The sequence below is a fragment of the Tachypleus tridentatus genome, chromosome 10, assembly GCF_004210375.1.
Source record: "Tachypleus tridentatus isolate NWPU-2018 chromosome 10, ASM421037v1, whole genome shotgun sequence".
Classification (NCBI taxonomy): Eukaryota; Metazoa; Arthropoda; class Merostomata; order Xiphosura; family Limulidae; genus Tachypleus; species Tachypleus tridentatus.
This window is the reverse complement of record NC_134834.1, coordinates 134,710,925-134,724,798: the sequence shown is the minus strand read 5'-3', so window position 1 is coordinate 134,724,798 and position 13,874 is coordinate 134,710,925. Positions and strand designations below refer to the sequence as shown.

General features: G+C 31.1%; 1 protein-coding gene across 8 annotated transcripts in view; it reads left to right on the top strand.

The window, feature by feature from the left end:
* The window catches only part of LOC143230374 (dystrobrevin alpha-like), a 49,972-nt gene that overhangs the window by 5,708 nt on the left and 30,390 nt on the right, over positions 1–13,874 (top strand). For 6 of the 8 annotated variants that reach the window (XR_013016418.1, XM_076463852.1, XM_076463849.1 and 3 more), the window contains exons 2-10: positions 2,396–2,458; positions 3,537–3,643; positions 4,252–4,332; positions 4,831–5,044; positions 5,346–5,431; positions 5,871–6,022; positions 6,802–6,907; positions 7,892–8,058; positions 9,346–9,473. Coding sequence is in view for 7 of the 8 variants with exons in the window: in XM_076463852.1 (XP_076319967.1) it covers positions 3,565–3,643; positions 4,252–4,332; positions 4,831–5,044; positions 5,346–5,431; positions 5,871–6,022; positions 6,802–6,907; positions 7,892–8,058; positions 9,346–9,473 (1,013 nt within the window). In the remaining variant the exon portion in view is untranslated. The remainder of the gene's footprint in view (positions 1–2,395; positions 2,459–3,536; positions 3,644–4,251; positions 4,333–4,830; positions 5,045–5,345; positions 5,432–5,870; positions 6,023–6,801; positions 6,908–7,891; positions 8,059–9,345; positions 9,474–13,874) is intronic. The other 2 variants (XM_076463851.1, XM_076463850.1) reach the window with 1 other exon arrangement.

Genomic DNA, 13,874 nt, shown 5'->3' with positions numbered 1-13,874 from the left:
AACTGTATTGTCCAAGCAGCTGCTCAGTGCATCCTCAAAACCTCGACATCTTTTCTACGGCATTCCCATCCTTGGTGGTATTCTGCTTGTTCTGTAATTTCTCACACTTTCAAACTGCATTGTATTTCAGCAAGCCCGTGCACATGCTTGGCGAGTTAGACGTCAAAGCCGGAAGGAATCTTGGATTAGATACACCTCCAGCATTTCTTCAGCCACCAATTCAAAAGTCATATGGGACAAGGTCCAGAAGGTGAGTGGACGGTATACTGCTGCCCCCCGTCTCTGTCTTAATATCTAATGGCCATGAAGTTGCTGATGCTCAGAGCATTACCTGTACTTTTGGTGAATGTTTCTCTCATGTATCTAGCTCTTCAAACTCATCCCCTTCCTTATTAGCTATTAAAACTTAGGTTGAACATCTGCCTCTTTCCTTTTTGACTGATCATCCCTATGACTACAATAGCCCTCTTACGCTGGTGGAACTCAAACTTGTGCATCATCGGTCTCACAATACATCAGTTGGACCTGATGACATATGTTATGAGATGCTATGTTACCTTTCTCCTGGCTGTCTTTAACCGGATATGGCAGGAGAATGTTTATACTGATGCTTGGTGCCAAGCTGTTGTACTCCCTGTTCTTAAACCTGGGAAGGATACAAAGATTTCTTTGAATTACTGCCCTATTGCTTTGACAAGTTGCCTTAGTAAGACCTTGGAGAGGATGATTAATGCTCATCTTGTTTGGTTCCTTGAAATAAACAACCTTCTCTCACCCACTCAGTGTGGGGTCTGAAAATAACCCTTCATGATAGATCACTTAATTCACTTCCTGTTGTTCCTGAGGCAAAGTTCTTAGGTCTTATATTTGACTGTAAATTAAACTTTATTTCCCATATCAAGCAACTTCGTGTCAAATGTATAAGAACACTGAACATCCTTCATGTCCTCTCTTCCACCTCTTGGGGAGCATATCGGTACTCCATGCTTAAAATTTATTGTGCCATCATCAGATCCGAGCTTGACTATGGGTTTATGGTTCTGCCAGAACCTTAGCACTGAAAATGCTGGATCCTATCCACTATCAGGGGCTTTGGCTTTGCAATGGGGCCTTTCATACTTCTTCAGTCCAAAGTTTGTATGTGGAGTCCCATGAACCCCCCTCTGTATATTTGCCATTTGCAACTATCTCTTATGTATGCTTCCAAACTTCGCTCTTTACCACAGCACCCTACTTGGGGTTGTGTATTCCATCCTTGGTAGACCACGCTTTTCTATAATAGAAAATCTGCCATTGTTCCTTTTAGCCTTCGTATTTGGGCACAATCAGAAAAATTGAATATATCTTTGAAAGCATAGTGATATCAACAGTTTGGCCTCTTCCACCACGGCTAATTACAATCCCCAGCTATGACCTATCTTTGAGTCATCTGAGGAAGACCGGTACTCCCGATTGGAAATATTGCTCTTTATTTGCTAAACATCTTTCAAACAATCCATCCATTCCCATATATACGGATGGTTCAAAATCAGGTGACTCTATTGGTTCTGCCATGGTTTGTTACAGGTTGGTTGTAGCACACAGAATCCCCTCTACAGTTCCTGTGTTCACTGCCGAATTGTATGCCATTTCTCTTGTCCTGAATCATCTTGAAAGTATGCAATATACAAATCGTACCATCTGTACTGATTCATTCAGCTGTCTCTTGGCCCTGAGATCATTCCATGTTAGTTACCATCCTATTCTTATCAATATCCAAAACAAACTGGCCCATCTCTATCAGCTATCTCTGTCCAGATTTTTTGATTACCAGGTCATGTTGGTATTCGTGGGAATGAGCTAGCTGACAGAGTGGCAAAGTCCATATGCTCTTGCTCAATCACCACCGTCCCTGTTCCATACCTGGACTATGGTCCAGTTATCAAAACTCGACTATACACCAATTGGTGGTCCACCTGGAGTGAGCAACGAAATAATAAGCTTTTTCAAATCAAGACTTCTTTAGCTCTTTGGTCATCTTGTTTCTGTAAAGATTGAAGGGAGGAAGTTGTTTTGGCTAGGCTATTTATTGGTCACAGTTTTTTAACTCACCACTTCCTTTTATATGGTACTGATGCACCAATATGTGGTCTGTGTGGTACTCAGGTCAAAATTGTACATATTTTATTATCATGCCGCCATTACAACCAAGAACGACAATGCCATTTTAAACATATTTTTAAGGTATGCTTGCCCTTGACATTAGCCAATGTCATAGGTGATACTGGCTGCCTTACTCACGTTTTTACATTTTTAAGAGACATTGGTCTTTTTAACTTAAGGTTTTTATTGGACTATACACTGTTTTAGCATGATTTCTTTTACACATTTTAATTTTATTTTGATCTGAACCCAGGACTGGAAAGACCAACTTCAGGTGACTGACAGCAAGTTTGAACTTAATACATCAGTCTTCCTGGTAGGTCTTAATTTTACATTTTTACGTACTTTTACCATCATTTCCATGTACCATTATCATGTACTACATTTTGTTTGGTACAGATAGCCTTGTAGCTTTGTGCCAATAAACATGAAATACCTACCTATCCACCCACATTATGTGATTAAGATGTCGTGCAGTTTTCCCCACTAGGGTGGTAATATTCTCTTGATATGCCCATAATCTATCCAGATGCATTCTCTATGGATAATGCTCTCACTGACCCCTCTACCTTATCAGTGTGAAATTCTAGCTGAAGTATAATATGAGTTAAGTATATTTTGGAAGTTAATATTTTCTTGAATTGAATATGTATTTTCAATAATTCTTGCCTTCAGACTTTCATGCCTGTCCTACCTGCTAAAAGCTGGTGTTAGAAACAGTGAATTGGATCAGTCTAAAAAATATGACAGTATTATCTGAAAAAGGTGATTATATTATTGTATCAGGATAGAGGGTCTGTTGATGTATGTGGAGAGTGTCACAAAATAGATATTGCCAGATGGCAGATTAGTGGTGGATAAAGCACTGGATCAAGTGAGAAAAATCAAGCATGAGAAGAGATGAGTATTATTGGAAATAAATACTCGATTGAAGAAAGTGTTAACATTTGGATAATGCTTTCATAAGGAATGGATAGTAAGACTTAAACCTAGCTAGTTAAGGCAGTGTTACTGTAACTATCCTAATAGGTTGGTCAGCCTTTGGAATAGTTTGTTTTTCATTGTATTAGACACTGCAACAGTGACAATGATGTTTAAGAGGAAAACTGACAAACATTTAAGATCACGATTAGATAATAGAAAAGTTTTGTATATGGGTTGTAATACAAAAAGGAGGGAGTAGCCTAAGTAGGCAAGAATGGTCTCTGGGAAATTAATAAGCTACAAGGTTTAAAGCATTTATCCTACATTTAATTTGTAAAACCAGCCTTAAAAGTGTAGTTAGTCTTAAAAATATAAAGAAATTTAGTTTCAGTATAGCAAAACTATCAGTGTGTAATAAAATTTTAAAATTTATTGTTTTGAAGTTATTTTAATATATCTTAATTTCTTAGACGGTGAAGTTGTTCATAATCGGTAACTATGATGAAAAGGAATTTCTCAGATGATGTAATTGCTGGGTCCCGGTGTGTTGATTTCCCAAGCCTGTTAGCTGATATGAGTAGGTATTTTATTTAACTTTAATAATACTGTATGAAAAGTTGTCTAGAGTATTGTAATAAACTGGATAATAAGTATTAGTCCTTAAGCTGTCTATGTTATAATTGTTGAAAAAATAGAATTGTGTTTCAATTTTTTTTTACAATAATTCTTTTTGATCAATCATAATTAAATAAATTGAGTCCAATCTTTATAAAATTAAGCATATTTGTAAGAGTATAAAAAAATTAGTGTTTGATTTTGTATAATATTGGATTCTTTTAAACCCAGAAAGAATGTTATTCAGTAATCTTTCATGTATTCATTTTTTATGGCATTAATTACATTTAAGACTTAGTTACATGACAGTTGTTTTATTAGAAATTATGGATATTATTGAGCTACATTTTTGTTATATAAAGCAAAGAACTTCAAATATAAAAAGGAATTTATTCATAGACTATGTATGTAAATAACCTTTCTTAGCAACAAAGGTATGATAAAACAGTGAGGGAATGGAATTTCTTCTTGTCAATTTTTTGTGACACTAATAGTATCATGACATGCATTCATATAATGAAAGACAGCTACATTTTTATCATGGTGTTTTTCACTTCTTTAAAATTCCAGAATCTCAAAATTTTGATGTCATCAGATTTGCAACTTACCGCACAGCAAGCAAGTTGCGATTTATTCAAAAGAAAACAAACCGTAAGTAGGAAACTCATTAATTGGACTAAATGTATTTATCACATGTAAAGCCAAGCTTTTGTTATTACTGAATAATAAAAATTTTTGTACTTTCATTGCGAGTTTTTAATAGTTTTGTTATTAATAAGAAAGGCAGAAACATGCTATGTTTTCAAGGTTTGTAGTTACTTTAGAAGGCCTTAGAAATTTTTTATTTCCTCGATAAAATATTATTCAGTGGACATATTCAAATAATTTTATTGTGAAATGAGTTTCTTGAAAGATAAATACCCAGAGTATTTATGTGAAGGCTATACCATTAGATTTTGATTGAATACCATTAGATTTTGATTATAATAAAATAAGTTTTGAAATTAAAAATACTTTTTTTCAGTTCTGACAATAGTAATTTATGTGTTTTCCTGACAGAATGAAATGCATTGCATGTGAAATAAATTAAGTTTCTATTGAAATGTATTTGGTGTTTAGTATTAAAAAGAAAACCTAATCCTTTTATAGTCAGTTTACTTGATATCTGGAACATCATTGAAGCCTTCAGAGAAAATAGCTTGAATACTTTGGAGCCTCGGATGGAAATAAATATATCTAGACTCGAAACATTATTATCCTCCCTCTTTTACCAGCTTAACAAACGACTGCCTGCTAGCCATCAAGTAGACATTAACCAATGCACTTCATTGTTAATGAACTGGATTCTGATAATGTATGATCGGTAAGGATGGTAAATATTTATGCTTATGAACTTAACATTTTATTATGCATCAAGTTATAGTCAGTATCATATTATGCATGTAAAATTGTTATTAAAATCATACTGTATGCCTACTTTAAATACAATGTAGTGTATTTCAGTCATTATAAAATGACTTATAATGTGATGCTTCTTCTCCCTACCCTTATTGTTTCTTCAGCAAAATCTTTACATACTGTACAAGTGTATTAATGCCAAGTATCAATTTAAAGGACAAGATATAATTTTCAGATGATGAATTTATTACATTTTTTGCTTTCAGGGAAGATACTGGAAAAGTAAGCGTTTTTTCTGTGAAAATTGCTTTAAGTATCATGTGTTCGGGGAAGTTAATGGATAAGCTGCGATGTAAGTGACATAGTTTGTTGTATGTATTTATCTGTAGGCTGAAATATAAATCTGTTAATCCATTTTAATTTTGTGATTTTATTTCATTATTTTAAGTATTTCATTTTTTTGGTTTTGTTTTTCTTGGAAAACTTTAAAGCCTACTTTAACAACTCTGAATTTGTGTATGACTTGATTACTTTACTTCTGATGTAAAACAGTAATACATTCAAAACTTGATACATTGGTTGTTTAATGTTTAAACTTGATTTGTTTTCATTGTAGGTTAACATATGGTTTAAAAGAATTTTTATCAATATAAAAGTGTTGGATTTGACCCATTTATTTTAAGCTGTTTGAAAGGTGTGTCATTGTTCTACCACAGTAATTTAAAAGTTTCCAGACATATGAATCAAGTTACTTGTATAATGATGGTTTAGTATTTTTGTTCCATTCATAGATGTATTTTCCCTTGTATGTGATGCCAGTGGATATTTGATGTACAGCAAGTTTGTTGATTTTTTGAAAGTAGCCTTGGCACTGCCATCATCAGTTTTAGAATCTCCAACTTTTGCATACAATGATAGTTTACCTGGAACTATATTTGATGGGGTAAGGTGATTGAGATTAGACAAAAGTTTATTCTTCTTTAAGTATAAAAATGTGACAGAAGTATGAAAGCAACACAAGTTGCATAATAAAAAATTATTGTATGATAAATAATCCAAGAACTATCCAGCAACATGAATATTTTGGGTTTAATTCATGAAATTTAGTCCCCATCTCAAATACTTCTTTCAGTGTCATTTTTTAAAGAAATTATAACATGGCTATACAAGGAACTTAATTCAATGAGCAAATTTGTTTTAAATACTGAATATAAACAAAATATGTAATTAGCAAATTATTAGTTACCCATAAAATTTATGTAATAGAGACAGAAGATTAATTTGTAGTTTAATAGGATGTAGTTGTTTGTATATAAGTCATCTAAAGTGTATTCATGATGGGGAACAAAAATGTGTAGTACTCATGACTGAACCAAAATAAGCTACTTATGTTATTAAAATATATTTGGTAGATTGTACCAATTATATAATCTGCTTAAAACAAAGTATTTAGGCACTGACACTTTGATAGAAAATGTTAAGTTGGAAATACATTTTGCACTGCTTGGCATGTTTTTCTATTGGTACAGTGCATGATGTTTGCAAGAAAATCAATAATATTGTAAATTTAAACCTAAAATTATATGCATGTGAGTACATGCATAAATACAAGTATAGTTTTGAATTTACAAAATATGTGAATTTGTTATCTTTCAGATGTGTTAATCAGTTTCTTAGATCTAATTTCTTTGTTCAGATTTAATTATTCTCTCTCTTATTTAGTCAAAAGTAACAGTAAATGATTTCCTACATAACTTGATGTCTGATCCTGGACCGCAGTGTTTGATTTGGCTTCCTCTGCTTCATCGAATGGCTAGTGTAGAAAATGGTGAGTTTTTTATTGTTGCAGAAGTTTTATTAAAGTAATATTTTTAGCATCATAATATATCCTTTACTCGAGATAATTTTATTGTCATGAGCCATTTGATCATTACAAGAGTTAAAAGGAAAAAATATATATTTATCTTATTAAAATTTACTTAAACAAAGCAGTGAGATTTATTTCAAAAAAAAATAATGATTGCTGTTCAGTATCAAAGCCATACTTCATTAACTCAGTTTTGTGGGTGTGTTTGTCTCACATTAGTAGAAAAGTTAAATAAGAAATATGCTAACACTGTACAACTTATTGATTAAATTACATTTTCAAAGATATTTCTTAGCCCAAGTATAGGTAAGAGAAATCAATTCAACAAAAGAAATACATTTTTTTAAACATTTTAATTATTTTTATCTTAGTTTATAACATTTAAAACTATAAATAGCTTTCTGATGTTGTGAAATCACAAAAGCTTTTGTATGTTTTACAAAAAATCAGAAAGTGGGGTCAAACCAAATCTCTCATTTCATTCTAGTGTTCTATGGTTGTTCTGACAAAACATCAAAACTTAGTTAGATAAGTAATTTATTCTAAATGCAAGGTTTGTGTACAAAATATTTTCATATTGGAATAAATGACTCTAAGTTATCAAAATTGAAAATAATGATGCACAACAAATATGACACTATATCAGTAAACTAAAAACTGTATATCATGGTACATTTTTGAACGAAAAATAACACATAGAGCTAGATCAAAATATGTTACTGTCTATCATTGTTTTTAAAGTAACTTTTAAGTGTAAAGTAGGTTAAAAATGGAAGAGGAGCACTAAACAGTTTTTGTATTTATTGAAATAGTGTATTAAACATAAGTTGTAGAAGAGAATCACTAATAGTACATTAATGTGATTAAATTTCTATGATATAAGATGTGGTTCCAGTGTTAAGATAGTGTGTTGAAATCTCTCTCTCTCTCTCTTTTTTTTCACAGTTCTTCACCCTGTTCAGTGTGATGGATGCAATAGAGAATCTTTTCTCGGGTTTCGGTATAAGTGTCAACGATGTTACAGCTACCAGTTGTGTCAGGATTGTTTCTGGAGGGGTAGAGTGTCTGGTAGTCATACAAGTCAACACGAGATGAAAGAATACACAGTCTACGTAAGTCTAGAATTTGTCATTTTTATTTAAAAACTTAGAGCTTAAAAAGTCACCAAGTTGTATAAGCCTATTATTATTAGTATGTATCATCTTCAATAACCCTAAAATTCTCATATTTTAAATCTTCACAAAATTTCCTACTTTCACAGTTATCTAAAACAAAAAATTAAATTTTAGGGATTTTTGGATGCTGACATGATAATGGTGTTGGTTTTGACCTATTATGAGTAACTTTAATTTTTTCATGTGAATTTAAAACTGTTATTATATGATTATCAATTATCATATGTGAAGTGACTTTTTAAGATTATTTCTGAATGTTTTTTAAGCCTTCCCAATTGCCTTTAGTTTGTTCCCAAAAATTCTTTTCTGACTGGAAAGCATAAAGCAAATATTATGTTTATTTTACTAGTTGTACTACGCAGTAGAGTTGCATTTGTGAAAAGAAATATTAATGATTGTAGTGTGTAATTAAAACAATATAAGTTCATTTTACATATGAATGAATGAAATGGACTAAAGAAAATAATAAACAAGTCAGAACAGCAACACTGCATTTAAGTATAAGTTGGGATTGAACAGGTAGAGATTAGATAAATCATAATATACGTATTTTTATAGAATGGTATTTTGCAAAATATAAGATATTTTTACAGTGTACAAATATTATGAACGCAGGTTTTAATCTCTAAATAAAAGATTGGTTAACATAGATGAGTGATTTGAAAAGTTTTACATTCAGTTTGGAATTTAATGGTCTTTAACTTCTTATTAGAGTTTATTCACACCTCACTTTTGTTTTTCTTTATTAGAATAGTTAAAAGTATAATCCATTAGTAGCTGCATCAAACTAATCAGGTGTTTGGGAATCATATTTTATTTTATAGACTTCATTGTTAAAGATAAAGCAAATGCAATGACACACACACACACACATTGGAGTTTATGTTCATAGATGCACCTACAGTATATTGTGTAACATAGCAACAGTACTTGTATGCCTTATGTTTTATATTGGCTTGACAAGTAACAGAAATAATTCAAAATGTGGCAATGTTCTAACAACCATAATCAATTTAGGTTGTTCTTATTATATTTGTAAAACATTAAAACTCCTGAATTAACTTTTTGCTACCTGTCAGTGCAAGGTTAAAGCTTTGGAATGAATATGTTTGTTATTTCAGTCATTCTAAAGGATTTATTCTTTGCCATAACGTTCACAGAAGTTTTCAAAATAGAGCTAGTATAAAAAACCATACAGTGATAAGCTTGTTTTTCTTTTTATAGAAGTCTCCTACAAAACAACTAAGTCATTCACTAAGAAAATCTTTCAGATGTGTACCAGAAAAACATGGACAAGGAATCCCAAGGTTCCCAGATGAACCAGAGCCCACACTTAACCTTTCTCACATTGTGTAAGTATAGAGTAAACTGTATGTGTCAAACATGCCATCAATCTTTTTGCACTTTGTAAGTAATAAAATAAACTGTAATTTCTGTGAAACATACCATCAGTATTCCTGACACTGTGTTACTATAGAATAAACTGTAGTTTGCATCAAATATGTCATCAGTCTTCCTGACATTGCATAAATGTAGAGTAAGATGTAGTTTGTGTCAAACATAGCATCAGTAATTCTGCCATTCTGTAAGTACAGTGTAAACTGTAATTCATATCAAACTTACCGTCTACCTTCTTGACATTGTGTAAGAACAACATAAACTGCATCAGAACATAAGTAATAAATCAACTTTAAATTTAAAACAATATAGGTTTTAATTTCTTATTTGTAAAAGGAAATAATTAAATAAATTTTCAGTTTTCAGCTGTTTGTATCATTACATTTATTTCTCCAAATTGTCCATTATAAATTTTTTCATCACCTTAATATGATGTCCTGAATTTAAAATATATTGCATATTTATAGTATAGTTACAATTAAGGCATAGTAAAATTTTATATCCTGCAGTCTTCTTAGTTTATGGAGGTGTAAACAAGAAAGTGTTTCACATTATAATTTATCTCGGACAAGTCTCCGATTTATTGTTATGTATTCCAGTGATTAAGATTTCAAATAGCCAGAAATTTCAATTTTAATTTAGAAGTTAATTAAATGTTAATATGCAGTAAATTTATAATATTTGCTAACAAGATTGGTTACCTCAACTTTCTTTTTTAACACAAGTATATTTTAATATAGAAACAAAAACACAATACAATTTATAATAAGTCATTACTAATAGTTATTACAAATGTTTTACAAAATTTACTGAGTTTTATATTCAGTCAAGAACTGAATATTTTGTCTACAATCCAAGTTCTTGAGATGTTAATTAATTCTGAGTTGATACTCTTACACTTGGCTTAAGCTTGATTGACCTTCCATTGGTTACAAGCTGATATTGGTTACAAGGAAGATATTTGATACAAGAAGTACTATGTCTAGTGACAATTCACTTAAGTTGAACAGTTTGTAATGCTTGAAATCTATAAACATTCCTGGTCCATTCTGTAGTTTTCTGCTTGATAGGTGTTAATCACAATATTATCTTACGAAACCTATAGCATACTGACTATAGCTGCCTAATAATATTCTTATGTCTCTTGGCTAACAACTTTTGATAGATTTATGTTAGTTTCTAGAGGTTTAAACAATGGTTGTAAACATACCAGCATTTTCATAAAAGAAATATTGTTGATTCTTACTTTAAATAATCTTCTACAAATTTTGAGAACAGGTGGGACATGCTCAGTACAAAATCAAGAATGTATGTCACATCAAAAAATAAAACTGTACTGAAACAAGCGTAAGTATTAAAGTAAACATATAACAGTAAATCCATTAGAAAAGTAAAACCCATTTGCTACACCCACCTTTTAGATACTGAATAATTCACATTGACCATGTAAGTGAATTATTTTAAGGCACATATAACTAAGTTAGAAAGTTGCTAAATTATAACACTTATAGGAGATTGCATGATATGTGAATATTATTTTGCATTCTTAGTTATACAAAATAAAAATTATTTTATAGACTCTGACCATTTGTTAAAGAAAAGTAGGGTTAAGTTTTGTCTGAGGTTGAGAGCAAAGGTGAGGCCAGATATAGATGTTAAATTTTTTTGTTCTTTATGTTTTTCAGTCACCATTGTAAAAGTAAATAAAATGTAAAATTTATAATATTAGGTTAGATATAAAAACAATTTCTTGGTGAGATCTTCATGCCAGTGCAAGAATATTACATAAGTCAATACTGCAACTTGAGTTACTTGTTTACTGTGTTTTAACTTTTTATGGCTTCTCAGTTGGGTTTGTTAGTTAGACACAATTCAAAGATTAATAATATTAAATAAAAACAAATACATATTGCTATGAGCCTGAATCAGGTTAGGATAGATAAATGTATTTTTCTGTTATCTGCAGTCTTTCTAGAAAGAAGAAAGAATAATTTAGATATATTTTGTCTTTGATTTTATTATGGCAGTTGATGGTTACAAGGTTTATCAAATTAACTGAGTCCGTTTAGTGTTAGGGTAGAGAAAATAATTTAAAGTTTTAACCTTCTTGCTGTGGATAGGTCAAATTGCATGTGTTGTGATTTTAGAGAATTACAGTAAAAATATAACTTAATTTATAAAGAAATTTGAAAAAATTTCAATCTCTCCTAGTTTGAGAAATATTTTCTAGGTTTACCCTCTTTTCTAATTTCTTTTCCACTCTTCTGAGAATTAGCTTATAAAATAAATTGTTATAATATAAATATTGTTCAGACAAAGCACAATTTTTATACCCATTAAATATATTTGTTTTACGGAACCAAGAACTAGAAAATCAGACGCATCACACCCGCATGCAACATCCTTTCTTTCACAAATTGCCAGGAGTTTTCTCAAATGTTTTGTAATACGTTTTTTTTTTATAACCAATAGAAAGCTAGATTAATTTATGAAGTTACATATTATATTACATTGTTTTCTTTATAATGAATTGTCGATTTCATGGTTGAGTGTCAAATTTACTTTCACAGAAATCAATCTCACTATATTGGATGGATTTTTAAAGACTTATTGTGTAGTTAGAAAGCTGGAAAAATTATGATAGTTATAGGATGTTCTTTACATTTTGGTTGTTAGTATTTGATATTCTTAAGAGCATTATTTAACAAAATAAAAATTTAGTTAAAATTATTTATTAGTGTAAAAAAGTGGGCTTAAGTTTCATTGACAGTCGTCATCATAAGAAAAAACATGTAAGTGCTGTATCTTTTGCTTTTCATGTGTGTTATTTGTTGTTATAAAACTCTTATAAAAGTTATTTTCTAATTGCTTGAATCTTGAACACCCAAAATGTTAATTTATTTTTGTTTGTTTATGGTGTCATAGCAGTTTTGCTTACATACATAGACATTGACATACACTTCTGTGTTCTTTATTGTAAGATCTTTTATTCCTGTTTGTATCCATTATATTTTATATGTAGAAGTTAAGCATAGTCTTTGTAAGTTATTCTTTGCCCTGAACACAGCCTTTTTAAGGTTTAGTTCTGATTCTTACTCCACGTTAACATGGAAGATACTGTAGTTACATTGTTTACTACTACTTAACATGTAACTCATTGGGATTTATGTATTTTTAATGTTCATTATTTCTTTACATGTACTCCTAAGTAGTGATGTTTAAATATTGTTAATTTTATACCCATACTCCAGTTGATGTTTAGAAATTGTTGCTTATTTTTAATATTAATACTTAAATGTTTATGTTTATTTCTAGTTTGTTGCTTCTTATGTCACCTAGAAATAAATGTTTCATCATAGTTTGTTAATTCTTAGCAGGTACTACTAAGTAGCCTTGTCTTATCCTTTCCTACCTTCTATCCCTTCTGGTCCATTTTCATACATTGCTCATTTCTCAGGATGTGGCATCTCTTTCTCATTATCTGTTAACCTCCCTGATTATATTGCTCTCCCTTTGCCCTGCTTCTGTTACTCTTCTTCCTGTTTCATGTGCTTACCTTTGGGACATACTTATGATCTTGTTCTTGTTTGTCTCCATTTCATTTGACTTCATTATGTTCTAACATATTTATTATATTTCATTGGATGATTTTCCTCTGAACTGTAAGTCTCTTCTCTCTTGGGTTTTAGGGTGGTATTTAGTCTATACTCCACCATTTGCCTTTTCCAATTCCTCTGTTTTCACTGCCTCTTTTTACACTTTTTCATTATTTCCTTATATACTGCCCTCCTTCCCATTCCATTAGTGATTGGATTGTCATTGTAGTTTTCCATGCCTTTCCAAGTTCCTTTCAAATCCCTTGCAGATGTTTTACTTCCAATGAAGTCACGAGTCCTATTCCTTATTCCAGTTGATAGTTGCTCTGTATATATCCATGTTGTTGTTTCCTCCCCCTTTCTTTTACTGCTCTTTCTTTCTATTTTCTTATGGTTGGTCTTTCATTTCCTCATTTCCTGTAGAAACAGAAAGTGGTCACTATTTTCTCCCATATTCTATCTTTCAATTTTTCTTTTTGGTATTTTTCTTCCAGAAAAAGGTGCTTGTCCTGCCAAAGCCATTCAATGCTTTGTCACACATTTTGTTATTGTGATTTCTCTTGTTATATTTTGTAACTGAGACAGATCTGCTAGCTCATATGAATTGTTTATGCTCCTTTGAGTATGAGTATTTGTTTACTTATTTCCTTGTTACTCTTCTTTTAATTTTGGATCTCACTAAGCATCTTGTGTTACCTTGCAGGTTATACTTACCCAAAATTTTGCATCAGGCCAAGATTATGGGAAGTGTTCAGGTCA